This window comes from Paralichthys olivaceus, chromosome 7, assembly GCF_024713975.1.
Source record: "Paralichthys olivaceus isolate ysfri-2021 chromosome 7, ASM2471397v2, whole genome shotgun sequence".
NCBI classification, from domain to species: Eukaryota; Metazoa; Chordata; class Actinopteri; order Pleuronectiformes; family Paralichthyidae; genus Paralichthys; species Paralichthys olivaceus.
In genome coordinates this window covers 14198484-14220227 of record NC_091099.1, presented here as the reverse complement: position 1 = coordinate 14220227, position 21744 = coordinate 14198484, and the positions used below count along the sequence as shown (strand labels likewise).

General features: G+C 40.6%; 2 protein-coding genes across 3 annotated transcripts; one reads left to right on the top strand and one right to left on the bottom strand.

Annotated features, from left to right (window-relative positions):
* Positions 1-6: 6 nt before the first annotated feature.
* Positions 7-13268, bottom strand: tbc1d2b (TBC1 domain family, member 2B). 2 transcript variants are annotated; one of them, XM_020079322.2, is made up of 13 exons: positions 12927-13268; positions 11917-12067; positions 10213-10378; positions 9148-9299; positions 8718-8956; positions 5715-6140; positions 5423-5533; positions 5043-5239; positions 3579-4073; positions 3378-3495; positions 2953-3138; positions 2386-2507; positions 7-2266 (listed from the first exon to the last, which is right to left on the bottom strand). In XM_020079322.2, exons 1-13 carry the CDS (start codon positions 13266-13268, stop codon positions 2071-2073), a joined length of 2901 nt encoding a protein of 966 aa, XP_019934881.2. In that variant the 3' UTR covers positions 7-2070. The 2 variants fall into 2 exon arrangements, with proteins under 2 accessions (XP_019934881.2, XP_069383949.1); XM_069527848.1 differs by lacking the exon at positions 12927-13268 and adding an exon at positions 12235-12615 and having other exon boundaries at positions 11917-12180.
* On the top strand, positions 12876-19170 carry LOC109624562 (SH2 domain-containing protein 7-like). Its single transcript, XM_069527849.1, has 10 exons — positions 12876-13463; positions 15185-15231; positions 15891-16547; positions 16626-16750; positions 17175-17341; positions 17462-17551; positions 17712-17877; positions 17959-18114; positions 18195-18818; positions 18912-19170. The coding sequence occupies exons 3-10, from the start codon at positions 16493-16495 to the stop codon at positions 18945-18947; spliced, it is 1419 nt and encodes a 472-aa protein (XP_069383950.1). The 5' UTR covers positions 12876-13463; positions 15185-15231; positions 15891-16492; the 3' UTR covers positions 18948-19170.
* The last annotated feature ends 2574 nt before the right edge of the window (positions 19171-21744 follow it).

Sequence of the window (21744 nt, the reverse complement as noted above, 5' to 3'; positions counted from 1 at the left end):
ACAAACTCAGTCAGACTTTTTTTTTATTGAATGTGTGCTACGAAAACATACAGTGGTGTATGCTCACTTCTGTGACATGAAAGCTTTGCTCTTTATACTGAGTAAAAATGAACACGGTAATGAAGACATGTAACCATCAAAACGATTAAGTGCACGATAATATTCTGACCCTTTAAATGCTGTGAAAATAAAAAGAGGACAAAAAGAAAAACCGAAGAGAGGGTAGCTTTACATGTAGCTTATTCAATGTGAAAATAAAATCAAAAAACATGATAAATGCAATTAACTAGCTTCAGAACAAGTGGCTGTGCATTGAAATATAAGTGAACATTGACATTAGGAGTGGAAGTTCAGAAAAAATACATTTCTTGAGCTTAAACCATACAAGCATGAATATTGGAATTTCTAGAGAGACCTGCTCTCATGAGGATCATTTAATTTGACCTTCTAAAGTATTTTCAATCTACATTTCTCATTGTGACTAGGAGGAGAAAACATGGTCTATTGTGTAACTTATTGCAAAGAAATCCTCCGTAAATAAAAGTAAAAGAATGATAAAAGTTATAAGTTGTAAACAATACATCAGCGGTCAAGGGAAAAGGGTAAGAAAAAGATACGTGGCGAAACCATGTGGATTTCAAACGATAACAAAATGTTGTTTAGGCAAATTAAAACATGGTTCTTTGTGTTTGTAGATTAGGATTTGACTGTAGTTAGTTGAACAGCATGAATCATAAATCATATGGTCACAGTGCTGTAGAGTAAACTGTCATGTCTTGGTACCTGGGTGTGGAAGAGGGACAGATGTTGCTCCACATGTTTAACAATCTCTATAGATGACAAATCATATTTCCTTTCTCACTGACTTCTCATCCTGAGCTGAAATACAGCAGTGGACGAGTGTAAACACTGGACAGACACCAATATTGTACTGCCACACTGTGGACAATGAATGCAGATACATCAGCAAATTAAGATAAAGCTCAGAAATCCCAGCATTGGAAAGAAGTCAGGGTGAAATGTATGAAAAACTCTTTGAACACCCTGAGTTTTGGGGAAAAGTAACAGCACTGAAACCTAATAATGCATTAACAGTAGAACTGTGAGGCACAGATAATCTAAGGGAAATGACTATGCACATGTTTAGAAGAAGTTATGATAAAATAGGCTGTAACAGTTTCACACAAGTGCAAATGTAAATGCACATCACTTTGAACTTTAAGACTTTTCTTTGGAATATGTAAATATAAACTCAGTATTTAAGAATAAAGTAATTTGAAAGCATTAAAAATGAAAGAATTCTGCCAAATACAGACAGATAATATAAAATGGACTTATCAATATTATTTTGAATCCAGAGATAAAAAAACATTCCACCTGATAAAACCGGAGTAAGATTTAGTTTTTGATCCAAGGGTTTGATCATAAGGGCTTCACACCACATGGAATGATAAACACCCAACCTTGTGATTTGAAGGCTCTAACACTTACATTTTAAGTTTTCAGCAACATATGAATTTCAGCATCAATAATTCAAGTTCATCAACAGTGTGTTGTTCAGAAACAAAGTGGAAAAAAGGACAAACAATTACAAGACATTTCAGAGAGGAAATGTGGACAGAGGAAATTCGAGACGTAATGAAAGGAAAAGAAGAGTAAACAATCATTTCTTCAAGGCATAAAAAATCACCAACTTGTCACAAGATCACAGCCATGATTCAAAAAATACTGATTTAGACTGAAGTGAAAGTTTCAACTTGGCATTGGAGGATGAAGGGATAATCAGACAAACACAGTTTTGGCCGTCATGTAAACACACAAGCATTCAGCAAATAGAGTATTTAGGAAAAAAGGCAGGAATACTGATAGTAAGCCACACGGCCTGTAAAGTTTCAGTCCTTTGACTTGATTTCACCCGAACTTTGTATGAAGTTGATTGTTCCAGCATCAATGTGGAGACCAACTCCAACAATTCTTTACAACAGAACCTCCCTTTTACAACAGCGACACATCACTGGTGCGTCGAGGAGGAGGTCTCTTTGTTTTCAGGAAAGGTGCTTCAGCTCCAAGTTAATTATCCTCCTCATCGTCGCTGACGAAGATCCGTCCGTCCTGACTCGACTCCCTCTCCCTGAGGAAGGTCTGTCTGATGGCCTCCAGCTCCGTCAGCTCCAGACGGACTTTCTCCAGGTGGAAGGAGCGGCGGTTCTGGATTTGCCTCATGGGGAACGGGTTCATGTCCCCGAAGGCGATGCTCATCAGCTTCCTGGACATAAACAGAGACGGTGGATAAACAGTTGTGTCAGTCTTGGATGTTTCGTATTGTTGTGCAGACACTGTGCTGTGGATATGTACACCAAAACAAACAGTTAGCAGTGACTGTACCTTGAATCCAGAATTGTTCTTGTGAAGTATCGGAGATATTTGAAGATGGCTGTGGAATCCTGCAACTTCAAAAACTCTTCCTCCTTGTACTTGAAGAGAGCGAGGGCGGAGCGAAATATGATCTGTAGCAGGCAAAGTATCAAAAGCTGTAAATTCTCCACAGTTTGGTTCTGTTGCCAACAAAGGGCCAAAACAAGTTAGTCCAGGTTTACTGTCATATTTATTCATTGTGGTTAAAAGCTGCAATGTAAAAGCCACAGTGCATGAATATATCATTGTTTAAAAGTGTTGTTTTTTTGGTACTTTGCCAATAGTTTACAGTGTTTACCAGAGCTCCTCTAACTGAAAATAGATGTCTGCTGTTGTCGTAAATGAGTTTATATTTAACTTTTAGAAAAAAGCTAAAAAAAAGGGCTAAAGCACTCGATCCATTGTTAATAAATAAAGATGAGATAAGACAAAATTAACTAGAGGTCTGGAGTTATTCAAACTCACACAAAAAACACAAATCCCAGAAATCAAAACATCCCAGAGGATCAGAGTTTAACTTTCTCTTTTGCCTCTTACCTTTGGACCTTCGTACAGAAAGGCATCCCAGATCTTGAAGAGGATGTCGCTCACCACGCTGTCCACGAACACCACCAGGAACCAGTTGAAGGTGATGAGGGAGAAGTCGACCTTGTGCTGCTCAAAGTGGGTGTGAAGCCGCGGCAGCTTCTCCCACATCAGGTCCTTGAACACGCGCTGATCAACCTGCAAAGACAAAACCAAGACACAGAGAAGATTATTTTCACAGCAGGAGGAAAAACTTGAGAAAAAAAAGACCAGCAGACAGAAAGACTGATCTCCGCACTGCATTCCTGCTCTGGCAAGTCATGAGCAGCAGGCTCGGTCACATGAACATGACATCACAAGAAAAAAAACACTCCTGAGGAAGCAGCAACTTGTCCCATGTTCTCCAGTATCACAGTATATAATTAGAGCTTGTTTACCTGTGAGCCAAGCAGAGTCTTGGTATAATAGTCTCTCGGCATGAACACTTCCACAATAGCTATAAGGCTCCAGAAGGCGTCTTCTTGTTCCAAATAGAGCAAGGCAATGGCAGCCAGCCTGAGGAAATACATGCAATAAAAATGAATGGTTGGCATGGGAGGACAGAGGGAAGTGGAGAAAAACCAAATCCCCTCCAGTACCTGTTCAGCCCCTGACAGTAGCCAATATCTGGGTTCCTCCAGGAGAACGCCATCAAGACGTTCCTGAGTTTCTGGATGCCGCCCGCACTCGGAGAGGAGTAGTGCTTGTTGTTGGGCAAAGTACGCAGCAGGTCCAGCTCGATCTGCTTCGAGGCTGGGTTGGGCTTGTCCCTGGCTACATTCAGTAATGTCTCATAATAGTCAGGCGCCAAATGGTCCCGAAACTTCTTAACGTGGAAGGAGACACACCAGCGCCACACCTGGGACCGGTGCTCGTGCGGCACACCGCAGCGAATCAGGGCTTTGAGCTCAGGGGAGCGCACCAGGTCTCTGTTCATGGTGCTGGCCAGGTAGTTCTCCCACTTCACTCCTACAGACACCTCCTGGTTCGTCATGGACAGCGACTTCAGCTCCAAGGCTCTCACCTTCGCAACCAGCTTCTCCTCCTCCTCCTCTTCCTCAGGCACCGTCTTGAAGCCAAACACGTCGTACTCACTGAGGTTGATTCAATATACAGAGACAAAGCAGAAAAGTGTCAAGAATCAGTGACGCTCACTGGAGTGTGCAGTACCTGTTGTGAACCTGCATGTTTAGAATGGGCTGCTTTCTTCAGAATTATTCTTTGACATAAGTGAGTCCTCCTCAAACAGTTCTACAATATACTGTCCCTTTTTTATTGTTTGTGTGCTGGATGTTGTGTGCATAACTTTTTATAAAATGGTGCAGAGTGAAATTAGAAAACTTATTTGCAGCGAAGATTTTATCATCACTGTTTTTCATAAAATGAACCTGAATTTGCTGTATTCCTGTTCACACGTGTGGCTTATATATAAGTTTGAATGATTTACTTAACTGGTGTTATTTTTTCATCCATTACATGTCGGCTTATTCAGAGTCTGTTAAACAATTGCCGCAATCTTCGGATCCAAGTTGACAACTTTTCCAAATAATCTGTAATTCAGCTCGATATAAAGCATTACAGCCACAAAACGTTTTTGCTTTTACTCCAAAGACAAATTGCCAAACAGGAAGTGATTCTGCAAATGTTGTTGCCATGACGAAGCTTTGCACCTGTCACTGGTCAGATATGTGTTGTAGTTTATCCGAGGACATAGAAGAAGGTTCAACTTGGTCCGTGGACTGACTATTAGCACACTGCCCCGCCCCCACCTACTGCTACAAAGTGCTGGTCGTCTATCTAACTTTTTATTAAACAGAAAGAGGCTCAGAGATCATTAAATATATCAGTACACTCACTCATTAGAGCCTGTTTTTCTGGTTTATTAAATAGGTGCCTGTAAATAAAAGTAAACAGGTCTGGTGACTCTTATACAACTGTGTCTGTAAAGTCTAAGAGATAATATCAGTGCTTCCTCTCTTGAAACTAATTTTTGTCACACATACATGCATGTCCAGGAACTGACACATTGGCTGCTAATGTTTCTTAGTATTTCATGTCCATACCTGACAGTGCTTGGTTTGAAGATGGGGTGCTCTTGCTGATCGGAGCCTTCTACCTGCAGTGCATCCTCTAACAATCTGGAAATGACGTCACAGGCAGGGTTCTGCTCAGATGATGAACACACTGGGGTCTTCACTTCTTGAAGCAGCACCAGATATTTACTCTCCACCTGACACAACTTGGCCTCCAGGGCCGTATACTGCAGGAAAGGAAAAAAGCAGAGGATTACAATATATTTTCTGATAATTTTTTCTTGTTTTGCATTTGAAGGATTAGGGGGCACCAGCCAAGTTCAACACTGGAATTCCCCTACTAGTTACTCAGACTTCCTGTTTCTATTAACAGGAAAATGCACTATTAACCACCCAACACAAGACAGTACCTTTGCTTCTAAAGCTTTTTCTCTGCTCTCTGCATTTCTGCGTAACACTGTCAGCTCCAGGATCTCTTTGTTCAGGAACTTGTTCTGGGATTTGTAGCCTTGAAGACTGTCCTGAAAATAAAAAACACATAGTTTGTCAGGTTAAACAGTGAGAACTTAATCACAAAATAATTTTGGATCATAAACTAAAGCTAAAGAAGCTTTTCCTGGACTACCAATCAATTCCCTCCGAATCAGTGAGTAAAATCAGCAGCTTCATTGTCTCTCTCTAAAAATCGCTTTTCCACTGCACCTTCAAGATGTCCAGCTCCTGCTTCTCTTTGTTTGGAGACAGTGAACTGGCGTCATTTGGATTTCCACTGTTCTCAGGGCTCTCCTGCGAAAGCTTCATGATGACTTCATCCTTAGCCTGGATGGTCTCCATCATCATCCCCAGCTGCTCATTCATCTCTCCTACTTTAATTTTCAAGCCTTTCAGCTCCTGTTGTAGGCTCTCCTTCTCCAAGGCGAGACGCTCCATGTGGCCACACAGGTCCTGGATCTGTCCGTCTCTTTCCTGAAGCAGGTTTTCCAGCTGGGCGATTTCTTCCTGGGTTGCTACTGAGTCCTGGGTCTGGAGCGAGGCTGTGGACGGATCAGGAGCCGGGGCTGGACAGCGCACTGTTGGCCTGTCACTCTGAGATGTCCTGAGAGTCTGCTGCAGAAGTCTAACCAGCTCCTGGTTCATAAAGACAAATTAAATTTGTCAACACGTCGACCTGTAGGGTCACAATGATGTTTTGAAATGAAGTTGCATGGTTCAACGCAAAGCATGCATTTGATGTCATAATATTACAAGAATAAAGTCGTAACAATATGAGAATAAACTATTTAGGAGAAAACCGCCCAGAACACCCCTAATTGCCGGAGTTCCACTCTTTCTAGATCAAAACTCTTAGTTACCAATCTCAACGTTTGTTGAGAAACTACGAGACCCCTTTGAATATCACTCAGATGTAACTAACAATAACATCACAGTCGACCACAAACAAAAATTGTCCCAAGTCTGTGTGATTCGTTCTTCAGAGCAGATAAAATCTTTTCAAAGTCCTGTTACTTATGATAATGTGGCACTGATGTGACAGAAGATGAAGTATTTTGTTATTTGTGAAACGTATATTATAGCGTGCTCCACATTCCTCATTTTACCACAGACAACAGGCTAATCTTCTAATATTACTCCTTTAAAATGACACTTTACCCAAAATAATAACTTAATAATAGATAACAAACTTAATTTTCTTAACATTGTGATTTTCCTTGTAATGTTACATATTTATATTCAGAAAATTAAGACTTAATTTTCACAAACATTACTACTTCTTTTAATATTACAACTCTATTTTTGTAAGGTGACCCCAGTACTCCATCATAACATTTACTAAGGACAATATTTGAATTACATTTAATATTTTCTTTTTACTCGAATCATTTCTGGGAACAGAGTTACTAAGCTTACTACATATTAAGGGTAAATATCGGCTGGAGTGGTATCATAATATGTAAAGTCCTACAATTTGATTGATGATCTATGACTAATAACTAATAAGTTGTATTCTAAATTCATCGCCACAATCTTGCAGCTTGTTACTGAAGCTGACAACAAAATGCAGGGCACAGGGAAGTAAATCGAAAAATGTATTGAATAAAAAAAATGTTGTCGATGCACAGGATCTGGAGTCAGGCTGACCAGAGAAACATGTGACGTTTATCCACCACATAACTGCCTCATTCACTTCAATAACAGAGGTGTAACATCCTCAAACATGCTGCACTGAGAAAATGTGGCTAGTATGCTTCCACAAACACACCCACACGCTCTCACACATATGCAAACACAATCATTTTCACATGCAACAAAAAGTTTTCTGTAGCAACTACTTTCTAACGAAGGTAGAAAATGCTGAAAACTGTCCACAGCATATCGCGTTTGCAAATGTAAAAATCACACACCATTAGCTCTGTAATCAAGGGGCATTATTATCTTTCTATGCAGTGATATTAACCTAAATCACCCTTTCATATATTGATATAAATCAATATATAAATCAATAGTATTAACAATACAGAGTCAGCCTCAGTCCACTAAAACCTGAACAGTGACAGAGTATTTCCAATTACACAGAGACAACAACCAGTCGTCTCCAGAGTCACTCAGAGTTAGTTGGTAAATTCCTGCCTAAGTTGGAGCTGCTGATGCTTAACAACCTCCAAACTGAGGCACACACCCACAGACCCGCACACACACACACACAAGCTAGTCTCTAAACACTAAAAACGAGAACAGGGAGCAGCACACCGGTGACTGTTTTGAGGAGAACTGTTGCTCCATCAGTTCTTGAATCAGCATGACTTTACAGTCTTCCTGTGTCAGTGAGAACATCGGAACTACCCCAAAGCTCTAAGACACCTCAGGCTTCAGTCAAATTTACTGAAATACTATTTAAATCATTCAAGTCAGTTTGGTAATTCCCCTGAAGTGGATGATTCTAACAATATGAAGTGAAGACATAGTTTGTCTATAAATTTGATAAATATATCACTGTGAAAACATCCTTACTCTTGTTGAGGGTTAAGGGCAGAGGATGTCACACCTTGTTAAAGCCTTAATATGGGCTATACAAATAAAATTGTATTGATTGATTGAAAACCAATGAATCCTTGCTACAATCACTTAGAGATGACTAAAATGTTGGACAGAAGAGCCTCAATGGAAAAATGAACTCTTGATGTTTAGTGATAAGAACTGCTTAAATAACAGAAACCATCTTGAAAAATGAATTTGACGTGTTATTGGATTTTGAGTTTGGTCTGTCTCCCATCCACAAACCTAGTGCAGGTGGGGGTTTATGATCTAAACTGCATCCAGCCACCAGGGGGCGATCAAGATGACTTGGCTTCACTTTTGGGAAACAGTCAATGGCAACATGTTGAAACAAAGCAATTCGAATTTTGACAGAAGTTTTGTGTATTGAGTTACCAGCTAACCTAGTAGTGTTAGCATGCTAAAAAAATCCTCATTGGCATTAAAAATGAAGTAGAGTTAGGCAAATGGGATTATTATTCATTTGATGGGTATTTCCTTGAACTGAAGTGATGGATGAAATGATAATGGTGCTAAGTGAAAAGTTAAAGGACCACAAAATTCTTCATGCCAAGACAGGGACAGGAAAGTGCAGACCAGATTCAACAGCATTATTTATCACACTCCATTTTGAAATACTATTACATTAGGAGGAATAACGACAGTGTGTACCTTCTGACTGGTGAGCTCTTCTTGGAGTTTGGCCTGTTCCTGCTGCATGCGAGTCAGTTCTTCCTGTTGGTTCTGGAGGCGAAGCTGCATCTCCAAAGGTTTGCTGTCGTTACACTCCACTTGCGAGCTCTCAGCACTGCGCCCAAACCTCCCAGAGGCCATCATGTCCCGAAGCAGCGGCTTCCTGGGCCGTGCCGAATTTCGCACAAAGTCAAACGTAAATGCAGATCCAAAGGAATCTGAGGGAAAAGAGAATTTTGTACAGGTTATGAAAGAGACTTCAGGAGCTGGATGCAAAAATTGTCCATTTGTTATGGTTTTGAGCAAATGGGTGAAGCAGCACAACACAAAGAACATTTCTTCTCTGGGGATTGCAGTATTAACATCGTCCAGAAGGCGGGTGTTTAAAGGAAACATGAAGTGGACGTACGTCTGTGTGTGTCTGGATGAGGTTTCTGTTCAATGAAGTCCTTGGGCGGGGCGTCCACCAGCTCCCACTCCTCTGTGCTGTTGTTACCACTGTAAAACACACTGCGCCTGTTCTCAGCTCCCTTGCCCTGCCGCAGATAAGACATGGAGTTCCTGAAAGAACAGAAACCAGACAGGGGGGTGAGTAAGACCAAGAGTGGAGCTATAGTGACTGCTACTTTGTACGAGCCTTTCAACTCATCAGACATCACGGACAAAGTGCAGGGAACAAAAAGTTCTACTCATTTGTGAATGGTAACATAAGCACAATGAAAAACCCTTTGTTAATCTATTACGAGTGTTGCCATAAAATCCTGCTGCTGCCAACATCTTTTTTATATTAAATACTAATCAATAATATCATCACACTGGAACAGATGGGAAGTTATGAATAGTTATAAAAGCATTCTTTAAAGTAAAAACAGTTGTGAAAGGCCACGACAAGTGTGAGACTCAAGTTGTCACCTGACCTCACACCACGTCCAACGTGTCTCAACTGACGCACCCACCAAACAAACTGTCAAACATTAAGGACACAGTTTTAATGAGTGTAGCTGCCTTAAGAGCCCACAAAATGAATCGCTATATATCATCGTTGAAGGTAGAACAGACTGGTATGGAGCGGGGTTATGAGGAGTGAACAGCATCGCAGCTGAGTTGCTCCAAGTTTCCTGCGCACCTCAACAAGTGAACTCTCTTTCCATCAGGGTTACAGAGCAAATTCCAATCCACATTTAGCATTTTTAGCATTTCAGTGTGTTGCATCACTTGAATGGAGGTGTTGTGTGGTACCAGACAGGGAACTGTTGATGGCTCAATACTGGAGCAACTTGTGTGCTGGATTTAACAATTTCCTCTCCTGCTGAGAACTTCAAGAACAACTGAGGAGGAGTTTTGTTTCCTCACCACAGCTCTCTTAAGACACACACTGCGAACTAACTGCACCTGTTTAGCAGGGACTCGAAACAAAGACTTGAAAATGTGTTTCCTTTTTAGAAACTGTATGTACGATCTAACTGAGCCTCACCTGAGTTCTGTACCAATGTTTCTGAGAGCGAAGTTGAGAGGGTTCGTGGAGACTCCTCTGGCCGTCTGAATCCCCACCATTGACCCGCCCTCTGTCTCTGTCTCCATGGCAAAGTCGCTGCGGACCTTCTCCATGCTGTCGCTCAGCTTCTCAAAGACGAAACCATCTAAAGTGCAACACAGGGACGATGAGAATATCATCAGCACTCACCTCACCACTACTCTTTCTTAGGGTCTTGCATTTATCTTATTATTTTTTAGATGAAATGACACAAAAGGATTCCAAAATAAAGCAAAAGAAGTGGAGTTACCCAGAAAGCTATTTACATCAGGATGCATGCCTGTGGGTTCATGAGCAGCTCTCTAACCATCACTGTGTAGCATTTTTAAGTCCAGTATGCTAAATATACATTTTCATCTTTGTATGAAATTAACTAGGAAAGTGTGGGAAGGATGTATAAAGGGAAAAGTGGCCACTTCTTTTTTCACATGATCTACAAATGTGTACAATGATTTTTATGTGTTGTATGGACTTGTGTGTTTGTAATTATAGTAATTTGAACACATGTAAAATCCTTTTACAAATGCACACTTCCAAACCTGAATACATTTTTACCTAACTTCACAGATCAGATAATGTTTCGCTTTCAAAAAACTTTCTGTTTACACAAATGTCTAAAGATAGATGTCCTCCTGATATCCTCCTAAAAACACGGTGTAAATGACACAGTTTCGAGTCGAATTGGAATGTCGAGGTTTACGGACACTTAGATGACACAACACGAGCTTTTTTTCTCTTTTGTTTTTTCACGTTTGAAGTGGTTTTGTGGACTAAAACACTTCACCCACCCATAGTGGAGAGTGGAAAATTTGTGCATTTTCATGTTTAAAGACATTATTCTGGATACTAATAATAGACACTCGTGTGAACAGCATGTTCTGATGTTATCCTGAATAAACCTGATCGAATTAAGACATGTGGAGTATTATGATCTAGGATAATAACGTCCTGCTGGAGTATTCACAGCATTGTGCGACATCAACTTTCTCTGCCTTGCCTCCAAGTATAAAATCTGCAGAAACTCAATGTGAGAACACAGCAGGGGATCCTCCGCAGGATTCCCCCGGAGCAAGTGGGTGTGTTGATGGTGTTTCTAACATGCGACAGATGCATAAATTTAAGACAAAAAGAAAACAAATGTCTCCAGATAAAAACACAGTGCCATAGACGTAGGCAGCAGAGTTCATACATTACGTTCTGTCTCTGTTTGCTGCACCACCCCTCACTAGAACACGCTGGAGGATTTGTTTCTGTTGTGAGCGCATCTGAGCTGCTTGTTCATCTGTGAAAGAATTCTCCAGAGTTCCTCTGGAGGCTTAAGATACTTAATTATTTGAATGCATTAAGATTTAAACACACACTGGATTAAAAAAGTAATGTGAACTCTTTTCTTCACCCCTTTGTTGATCTCTCCTTTAATCAATGCTCGATACAACCACTCCAACATGCTCTTACTGTTACAACTTGGGAACCTGGCAACAAAAGAACTCGACTGGTGTTTGCAGCAGTTGTGTCAACATTAACCCATCAGATACCGGTGTTTACTTTCAGCGATTCCCTGGACATGATGAAACAGAGTTGTGACGCTCGTGTTGTGTCCATAAAGTACATTCGCACTGTGTGTACCTGTGTGTGTCTGCCTACCATTGTCTTTGCCTACAAGGCCAGTGGCAGGGTAGGCCAAGGTCGGGGAGCTCCAGCTGTCTCTCTGACCTGAGCTCCGAGTGTTGCTGTACTCCCACCGTTTCTGCTGCAACTGCTGGAGCCAGAAGTGCATCACCTGCCTGCTGGGGGCCTGGAAGCACAAACACAAAAACACAAATAAGCTGCTTTCCGACATGACCTGTGGATAAAGTCAGGAGAATTCGTTCTGCACTTTACTTGCTGTTTTTTTTCTCACACATGCACCTCCTCTGGAGAAAGTGCAGATATTCTCCGGAGGAGGTGCATTTCTGAAAGCACAAAAGTTAATTCACTTGTATGGATAAAAAAACAAGCACCATAAGTTTCAGGTGTTTGCCCAGTAGGCGTTTTGAGTCCAAAGGTTAAACAACAACAAACATCAATAGTAATGGAATGAACCCCTGTCTGGATGCAAGATAACAGCTGTGGAGTCCAATGAAACATATGAAACACTTTAAATATCAGGTTACTATAAAGATCTGTCATGTGAACCAGCGCAGATGCTGGTTTCAGTCTCTGTTCCTGCCTCGGGCCATGCAGGCGGGCCTGGTGTTAACCATTCACTCCATCTGCTTCAGTATGAGCAGCAGCCAGGCTGAGTGAGACCAGAGGGCCTGGTTTGGCACTGACCCCGGTCACAAGTCACATGACAGCAGAACAGGGGGGGGGGGCATCACATTAGACACTTTTATATATACAGTCTATGGATGTGACACTCTTACTAAGCAGAGGTGACATGGATGAGCTCATGTGCAACTCGATTAATGTGTAAAAGTAAACAGACAGATCTGGGAAGACATGACTCATGCAGACTTTCTTCACGGTGACTAAACGACGCGCATGTATGAGACTACACGACTGTGTCCAGTGTGAATGGGTGTGTCTGGCTCTTCACTCTCAGAGGAGGAAGTGACAGATCCCAGCAGCAGAGACTCAGCGCTGCCGGGGGCCATCACACCTTCGGCACGTACCTTCAGGAGGAACTCCTTCCCGGCGGTGCGGACCTCAAACTGACCCTCTTCCCCCTCCACGTCGTAGCAGAAACACGCGTCGCCCACCTCGATGTGTCCGAGCGGCAGCGCGTCCTGCGGAGTCTTGAAGTAGTACAAGTAACACTTCCTCGGGTCGTACACGAACCACCTCGGCTTGTAGCCCCTCAGTGGCCCCTTGCCGGACAGTTTGTTCAGGTAGCCGCACAGCCTGGAGGCCTGCTCCTTCGAGCCCTCCACCTCGGCCACATCCACGGACCTGACGGCCGAGATCCGCGGGGCCGCGCTGGGTCTCGCGTCGCTGCCATCCTCCTCTTCGTGCATCTTTCCCCAACTTTCCTCTTCTTCTTCTTCTTCTTCGTGTTCTCTGTGCAGCGGCGCAGCGGCGGATGCCCACTGCTGCTTCCCTCCGCATGACTGTCTGCCACCTGCCCCGGGGCAGCACGGGAAATGTAGTTCACTTCAAAGTGTAGTTCATGTGTGAGGCAGGAGCACCGCTGGGTGGTGCTGTTTCACAAGGTGAGCAGCAGCATGACTTTCTGCTAATAACACTCAATAAAAATAAAATGACATTTTACATAAAAATATAAAAAAAGAAGTTAAGGTATAATTACATTTTTGTAAAATATTTTAACTATAACTTGTGTATTTTAATTATAACTATAAGTAAAATCAAATATAAACCAGAAGCTCTCAGTATAGGGCATACCTGTGCTGAGGCCAAAGTCCCCCTATGAATTCACTAGATCCAGATTATTACTTGCACCACACCAAGGTTATTATAGTTTTGAAATTTTCATTAGTTTTTATTTTTATTTAGTTTTTCAGTTTGCTTTTTTATTTCAGTTTATTTTTAGTTAGTTCAACAAGTGATTTTGTAGTTTTAGTTTAGTTTTTATGTTGAGGAATCGACTAGTTTCAGTTTAGTTTTTATTTAGTTTTAGTCTTGGTTCTAGTTTTTCCAGGTATTACGAGAAAGCCTTGACTTGTAGAAGCTGAAAAAGGATGAAACAATGTGTGACACCAAATATGGTTTATCAAGTCCTTTAATTTCATTCTTTAACCATCACCTGCAGGACAGACAGTAATCCAGGGGGAAAACGAAACGAAAACGAAGCTGAATTTATCTGCAATTCAATTTAGTTTTATTTAGTTTCGCATTGTTCATTGTAGTTTTTATTTCGTTTTGGGTTTTTTTGTAATTGTCGTTTTTATTTTTATTTCAGTTAACTAAATTATTTTTTCATTGCTAGTTTTAGTTTTAGTCTTAGTTTTCGTTAACTATAATAACCCTGCACACCACACACACTCATAAATATCAGTCCCCCAAACATGCCTGTTTTGTGTTTTCATGAAGATCCATGAGTTATTCCCTGAGAAATCAAGGAAAATGTTGAAAAGGCCGGATCTCTATCTATGTTAAAGAAAGTGAAAGAAAATTCCTGGATCTGCCCCCGGATCTAGATCCACACTAAAATATGTTTTTCCTTGAGTATTTTGTGTGTAATCCTACTAATAAACAAACGCAGACCAAAACACGACCTCCTTGGCAGAGGTAATAATACACATAATACACAAAAAGTTTAAAAAAATGAAAAAGGATAAAATACATTTTGATGCTAGGGAATAACTGAAAGTGAAATAAAATATAAAATATTTATATGAGAATATTTAACTTGTTACCTGCTCTGACAGTTGAATCCAGCGTTTCGTCTGAAATCCCTGCTCAGTGCTACAAGGCTTCTGCAGGCTGAGAGAAAAGTATCACTAATGTTAAAATGTTATTGGGCTGAAAGACGGCGGTTTTTAACAGTTTAATGATATGAGATCTAACATCCTCAACACTTTGTAGAGTTACTGCACATTCTCTGTGATCAAGTCTCAAACTGTAAAGTTACCCTGTAATTATACAGCTATATATAATAGTAAAATGAACCATGTATGATACTGGATGAAGATGTTCAAGATGCTTTATGGATGCACTCTTGTTATAACATGATGCATGTGGGAATGAATAGTGATGGGTGATCTATGCTTGGAAGTGCACCTATACATTTTCTCCGTGCAAACTCTTTTATATAACTGCAATGCAATGAAACCCAACAAACCACCTGAGATACTTGTGCAAAAGTGTTTTATTCAAGTTGCATTATTATTGTTTGTGATGCTAGTTTTACCCAAACGTTAAAAGGAAGGTGTAAGAAAAACTGATGTGATGCTGTTCTACTGACATTTAACAGGCGTCAACAGACTTGTGACCTTTTAAAGACCCACATCCTCCTCTTGGGTATGTTGCCACAATACTTTAAAAATATCTCAAACAACCTTCTGCCTGGCAACTGTCTGATGAAACAAATCTGCCTCCTTTTTCTACATTTATCAGAAAAATATACTGTACTGTATTGCTACTGTCTTTATTCCTTGTTGTTAACAATTCATTCTTTGCACATTTACATAGTATGCACAAATCATGATTCTATGGTAATGGACTTTTTACAAACAGAAGCAGAGAAATAATTTGACCCCAAACCTGTTCACACCCCCAGAGGAGCAGATAGTGACTCACAAAGACATTCAAAACCAGAAGACAGCACAGTTAAGATGATGTTGAAATTCTAGGTCCTGGCGTGTTGCAATACTTAGTCATACAAGGAAAATATGTACTGTATGTCCTAAATGGTGGGGCTGGTATTTGTTTCCTCTTCATGTTATGATAGCATCAATAGGTCTGTGGCCAATGGTAGGGGGGTTTGGAAGTTGCTTTCTTTTTCAAAGTGTAGCCAGCTCTCATTAGCTTTTCCAGGATTACTTTTAACGCTTTAATCAGTTGAATTTACAGACAACAGGTGCAGTGAGTCCTCACACTGAGACATAGGGGAATAAAATCCAGTCTCATCCTGCTCAGTATGACAAAGACTGTTTCTGGTTATTGTCTCTCCCCCACAGGGAGTTCCTATACTGTTCCTCAACTTGGAGCTGGAACTCCTGAAGGTGACTCATGACGACTGTCTCAGCAGTGGAGGGTATGAGTATTTATTAATGACAAGGAAGGCTGGGAAATATCAGATTTTTTAGGGGTTTGGGTTATGACTGCCAATGTCTCTGCAGGTTTTCTCAAATATTTCCACTCCTTCATACCTGCCTTATCAACTAGAACCAGAATTTAGCGTAAACCCAAATGAGGAAACACAAGAGATCATGGTGACACAGCTCAGCTCCCATTACAGTAAATCAGACAGTCTGTGGGTAAAACAACCTCCTCCGGCAAACCAATGCACTCGTATGCACAAACCACATTTTCTGTACAGCTCTTTTTCCGTCTCTCTTCAGGAAGCTCTTATTTGTTTAGCCGCCTCTTTCATGCAAATGAGACGTACAAACTGTTATTGTGTCGTTCCTGAGCGCCACTGCTTTCCGAGTCGGTGGAAAAAAGTATGTAATTTTCTTAATGTCATCTGTCTATATCTCCTCATGTCTGGAGTGAACTCCCTCAGAACACCTTTGATAGCAGATCACAGACTGATGAGAAGTGGAGGGAAGGGTTTTTAATGTTTGCCGACATGACTCCAGGTTCAAACCCCACACTGTCAGCCTCAACTGAAGGTATGAACTCGATCAGAAACGACAGCATCTGAGCTTTAAACAAGAAAGAATCCGTGTTAATTTCTATTCTTTTCCCAGGGTTTGAGAAGTGCCCACTGTACGAGAACCAAAAACCGAGATTGGAAAAGATCTTTTCAGGGTCGAAGGATTGGAAAAATCCAAAATCACCATCCTTTAGGAACTGTCTGAATTGTTTCTTCAAGGTAAGAACTTTGCTTTAATGAAGACTCACTTATCTCATCTAAAGAAGATTTTAAATAACTTTAATTTTACGATTTTATTTTTTTATCATTTAATTTTAGATAGATAGTCTTTGAATGACTAGGGACTACAGCATTCTTTTTAAAGTCAGAAAGTTCTTTGTGGATTCCGCATAGATTTTGTAGACCATTGGATTTAAATTATTGTATATTGTGATTAAACTGTTAATATTACAAGGTATAAAAAAACATGTGAGAAACAGTAAACAGTTTTTCCAGTAGCAATGAGGTGAACAGTGAGCTGCTTTGAATTTTCTGTTTGACATGTCCTGGAAAATAAACAAATGAGGTCAGGTGGAGCCTTGTTGTGTATGTTAGGAGACAAAAGCAGGCTGTCATCACTGAGTGTCTGTGCGGCTTTGATCAGGACCGAGTGAGGATGGAGCCCAGAGAAAAACACAGGAGTTCTCAAACTGTAATGACCCAAGGAAAACTGAGGGACCTGGCATCAAAGTGGTTCATAGACACTCAAGTACCCCTCATCGTCCACAACGGTTTATTCCCCAACTGGTTCCTGGGCTTTATCACCAGAAAGTAAGTATCCATTGAGGAAACCTTGTTAAATATTAAACTGCTCGAGATTACTCACTTTCTTTTGATATAAGCCAAAGTATTGAGTATTAACTTCTGCGTCTTTTCTTCTTTTATCTCCAGGGATGCTGAAGAAATACTCAGAGAAAGGGAGCCGGGCTGTTTCCTGGTCCGTCTCAGTGATAAGGCCATCGGGTACATACTCTCCTATAAGTAAGTAATGGCTCAGTATGAACATTGCGTTGTGTTGTGTGTGTTGTTGTGCCTTTCTGTGTTGTTTCAGTAATTTCCACTAAACTCCATTTCAAATTGTTATCATTTTACCATTGTGCAGAGACCTAAGACTTTAACAAACATTTTTTTCTTGTTGCAGAGGCAAAGATCGGTGTCGACACTTTGTGATAAACCAAAATGAAGAAGGGCAGTTTATAGTCTGTGGAGACAATGAGGGACATGACACAGTACCTCAGCTGATAGAATTCTACATGTCAAGCCCATTCAAACCGTTTGGAGAATTTCTGACATCCTCCTGTTTTGAGGTGAGTTCGAGTCACTTTCTTTGGGTAAAATTGATCAAGAACAAATAGGTCTTACTTTTTTTTGTTTTTGCATTCATGCAGGTGATGAACGAAGAGCTATACGATACTGTCCAGATCTGTCCCAAAGAAAAACCTGTGGCTTCTGTCAGAACTGGTAAAAATGTGCCAAAACAACGGATTGACTTGCCCTCTGAGCGGTCATGCACTCAGCCGCCGCAGAGCAACAGGACACGAGAGGTGAGTACAGCTGAAGTAAATGTTGAAGAATCAGTATCTCTGAGCAGATTTTAAACAAGGTTGCTTGTTGTGTCCAACAGGAAGTGCCACCTTTGCCTCAGAGGAACAGGCACTTTGACACCGGCCCCCTGCACAACCAGGACGGTGTTTTGTATGCTCAGATCAGGAAGCAGTCACCTAGGGAAGTATCAAGATCCCAACACATCTTTCAGGGCCATTTACCTGGAGACAATCAAGGAAGGCCCGAGAGATCCACCGCCCAGAATCAGACTGTCATTCGGTTAAGTCCTCCGTCAGGACAAGGATCGTCTCCATTCACCGAACTCAGCCCGCTAGAGAGCTACGGGGAGCACTGTAACAGGCTGAGGACACCCCCGCACACCCTACCAAGACTTTCTCCCAAGCCCGTCAGACAAGACATGTGCAGTCACCCGCAGTCAGACCAATGTGGTCTAGACCATGCCGTTTATCACCTGGCTGGTAAATCTGGCAGCCCACACACTGCAGCGTCTGAGTCCAGCTCACTGACACCAGAGCAGAGTGGTGAGTCACTGTACGCTGAGGTCCCCGGTGTGGCCCTCTTCAATCACTTCTCTGAAGACAACAAATACCAGCAGATTTCTGTGCACGAGGACTCAGTTCATCCTAACACCAACAATAACACTTACGAGCCTCCCGAGAACGTCAAACCCAAGGCATTAAAGGTTAGTAATGTATTCAAATGTCTTTCATTCAAATACTTAAATCTCCAAATATAATTGTCATTCATCATATTTAATAATGATAATCTTCTGCAGAATGACAAAAGGAAATGGGCCATGTGGAAATGGTGAAGAGTCTCAGTAATCAGCCACTGAAGAACATGTTGACTTATTTCCCTCTGACACTACTGTGCTACTAATATTCACCCTGTGACAACTTATTTCATATGTTCAGTTTAAACCTACGTGTTCATAAATATTCAAATGTTTTTTTGTTTTCAATGTATTTATTTAAAAATGATGATGCCTTTACATTTTCTAAATGAACCAAATAAAGTGCACACTGTATACCGAACTTTCATAAAACAATTAATTTAACATGAACCCATACATGGATCAATAGTGAATTTGTGTTTCGTCAAGACTTATTTTATTTCAATAGAAACCCTGTGTTCAGATAAAGATGGCAGAGTCCACCAGGCGGACGCAAAGACCCTCATTTCATTATTATTCAGCTGATATGGAGCTGGGTGTACTGCAGGGATTTAGGATTTGGGATGTGATTATGTGAATCCTTCTTGATATAAAGGAAAACAATGTTCAGCACAGACCTAAATATGAGAAGTTCCTGAAGCTGCAATGAAACTTTACAGAGGGAAAATATAAGCTGTTCCCCTGCAGTTTATAATGTGCAGTGCAATGTGGTTTATGTTCAGGGAAATGTTCCTCATCCACAGTTGCAATCTTAAGCGTATTCAATGTGCTCTATGATTTTCAAATTTCTCTGAGATTTCCGGTAAAGGAAACATGTTTCAAAGATATCAGTCTGAATATATTTCCTAAGAAGAAACAAAAATTCAAACCAGCTGCACCAAATTTCCCACACTCATACATTTCAGTTCCATAAACATGCCTGATTTTTACCTGATCTCACAATTTTAAACAAAGTGATTAAAAAAATCCTGGATCTGCCCCTTTGTTAGGATCCATGCAAAACTGTATTGGATCCTTTCTTGGCAACTGTCTCACCCCGTTCCACCAAGGTTTAAGAGAATCTTTAAGAGAACTGTAGTTTTTTTTTGTAATCCTGCTTAAAGACAAACAGCAATAAAAACATAACCTCCTTGTCAGAGGTAATACATCCGGATAAAATAGATGCATTTCCTAGATTGGCCCTTAAAATGTATCAAACTCATGCCTTGAACTGCATGTTCTCCTCATGTTATGCACCTCATTTGAAAAGAGACCTAATAAAACATGATGAGGTCATAATGATTCAACAGAAACCCTTATGTGTAGGCTATTGTATTTAACAGTGATCCATGTAAATGTTTGACAGGCAGCTACCATCAGTGCTGCACTTCACTAACAGGAAACTGGATTTGCATACAGATGTCAAATGACTGTATATGACAGCAATGTAGAGAAAAGATGCTGAAATTTCATTTATTATATTCAATCATTTACTGCTTTTTTCATTTCCAAATACAGTTTTTGTGACTCCAGTAAAAATTCTGTGAAGATAACACTTCAGTGACAATATTTAGATATTTCTGAAACTTTAACAGTTGACATCCTAATGATGAAGTGTCAATGATGCTGCCTGATTATCTATTAATCAGTGTGTGCGATTTACATAGATTAATGCAAAATAAGAGAAACACTGAATCATATGTGCTGTGATGTGGAAATGAATTATGAAAACTCAAGAGATTACTACTATTAGATAGAACACATTAAAAAGGATTTCCCCTACTGGTAACACTTAAAGGGACATAAACATGTAGTGAATTGTTTTCACTGTAATATTGTTTTTAACAGATTTTTTGTGTTTATCAAAGTAAGTTAATAAATTAAACATATTTTAAAATACTCATCCTGAGTAATAACTTGTTTTAAAATGTGTTAAGGAACTTGTGAAGACACGTTAAAGCTTGATTCTTGCTCTCAGAAATAGTAACACATTCAACTTGAAGGCCACTTACTGGTTTTCTCTCTGCACTTTCCATCACATGGCATAGCCTTCATCAGCAGGTGAGTTTGTTCAGTCATTGTGGAGAATGAAAAAGTATTTATGGATGAACGAGCATGGCTTTCAGCGAGGTACATACCTCCACCACATCCAAAACAATCCTGCACATGATTGTCTGGTTCTTATTGAAGAAATATAAACCTGATAACCGGAATAATGTATTTGTCACAAAACATAATTTACAAATTCTGTATCCACCCTTTAATCTGAATCCACACCAAAATTCTTCTTCTCAGGCGGAAACAGTTTTTCCTGTAATCCCACCAAAAAAAAATAAACCAACCAACAAACAGACAAAGGTAATAAATATTTCCTAAATACTTCCTACTTCCTCCACTGTCATCATGCTGTTAAATCTAAAGTCACCATCTGGAATCTGCTCAAATTTAAATAAACAAGGTTCTTTGAAGAGAGACCAGCGTGAGGTTCACTCACAGTTTGGATCATCTCATCCTCAGAAACTGTTGGTTGCTGTCGGGGCTACTTTACAGCCCAAGTATCACAGCGAGCCAGAAGCTTCTCTGCTGGAATCGTAATTAACAGATGTTCTCGGTTAATTAATGAGGCCACACAATCAGCACTGCGTTGCCCCGAATACTTGATACTGGCCCCATAAAGGGAACTGGAGATAATGGAGTGAATTAACTGGCTGCCCTGTGGATTGGACACTGTTTAACTGACTTCAACATCCGCCTCCTCACTCAGTCTCAATCCACACTCAGGATCACATCCTCTCCGCTTTAGTTTGGACGGCCTTAAAGATTATGGCTCTGTTGTGTAGACTTATATTTTGCTGTTTGCTCAGATGCTGCTTGTTTGTTTTTTTGTCTGCTGCCACATACAAGGTCCAGTCTGAACTAGAATGGCACAAGGTAGAGCTAGCACTCGCCTTAAATT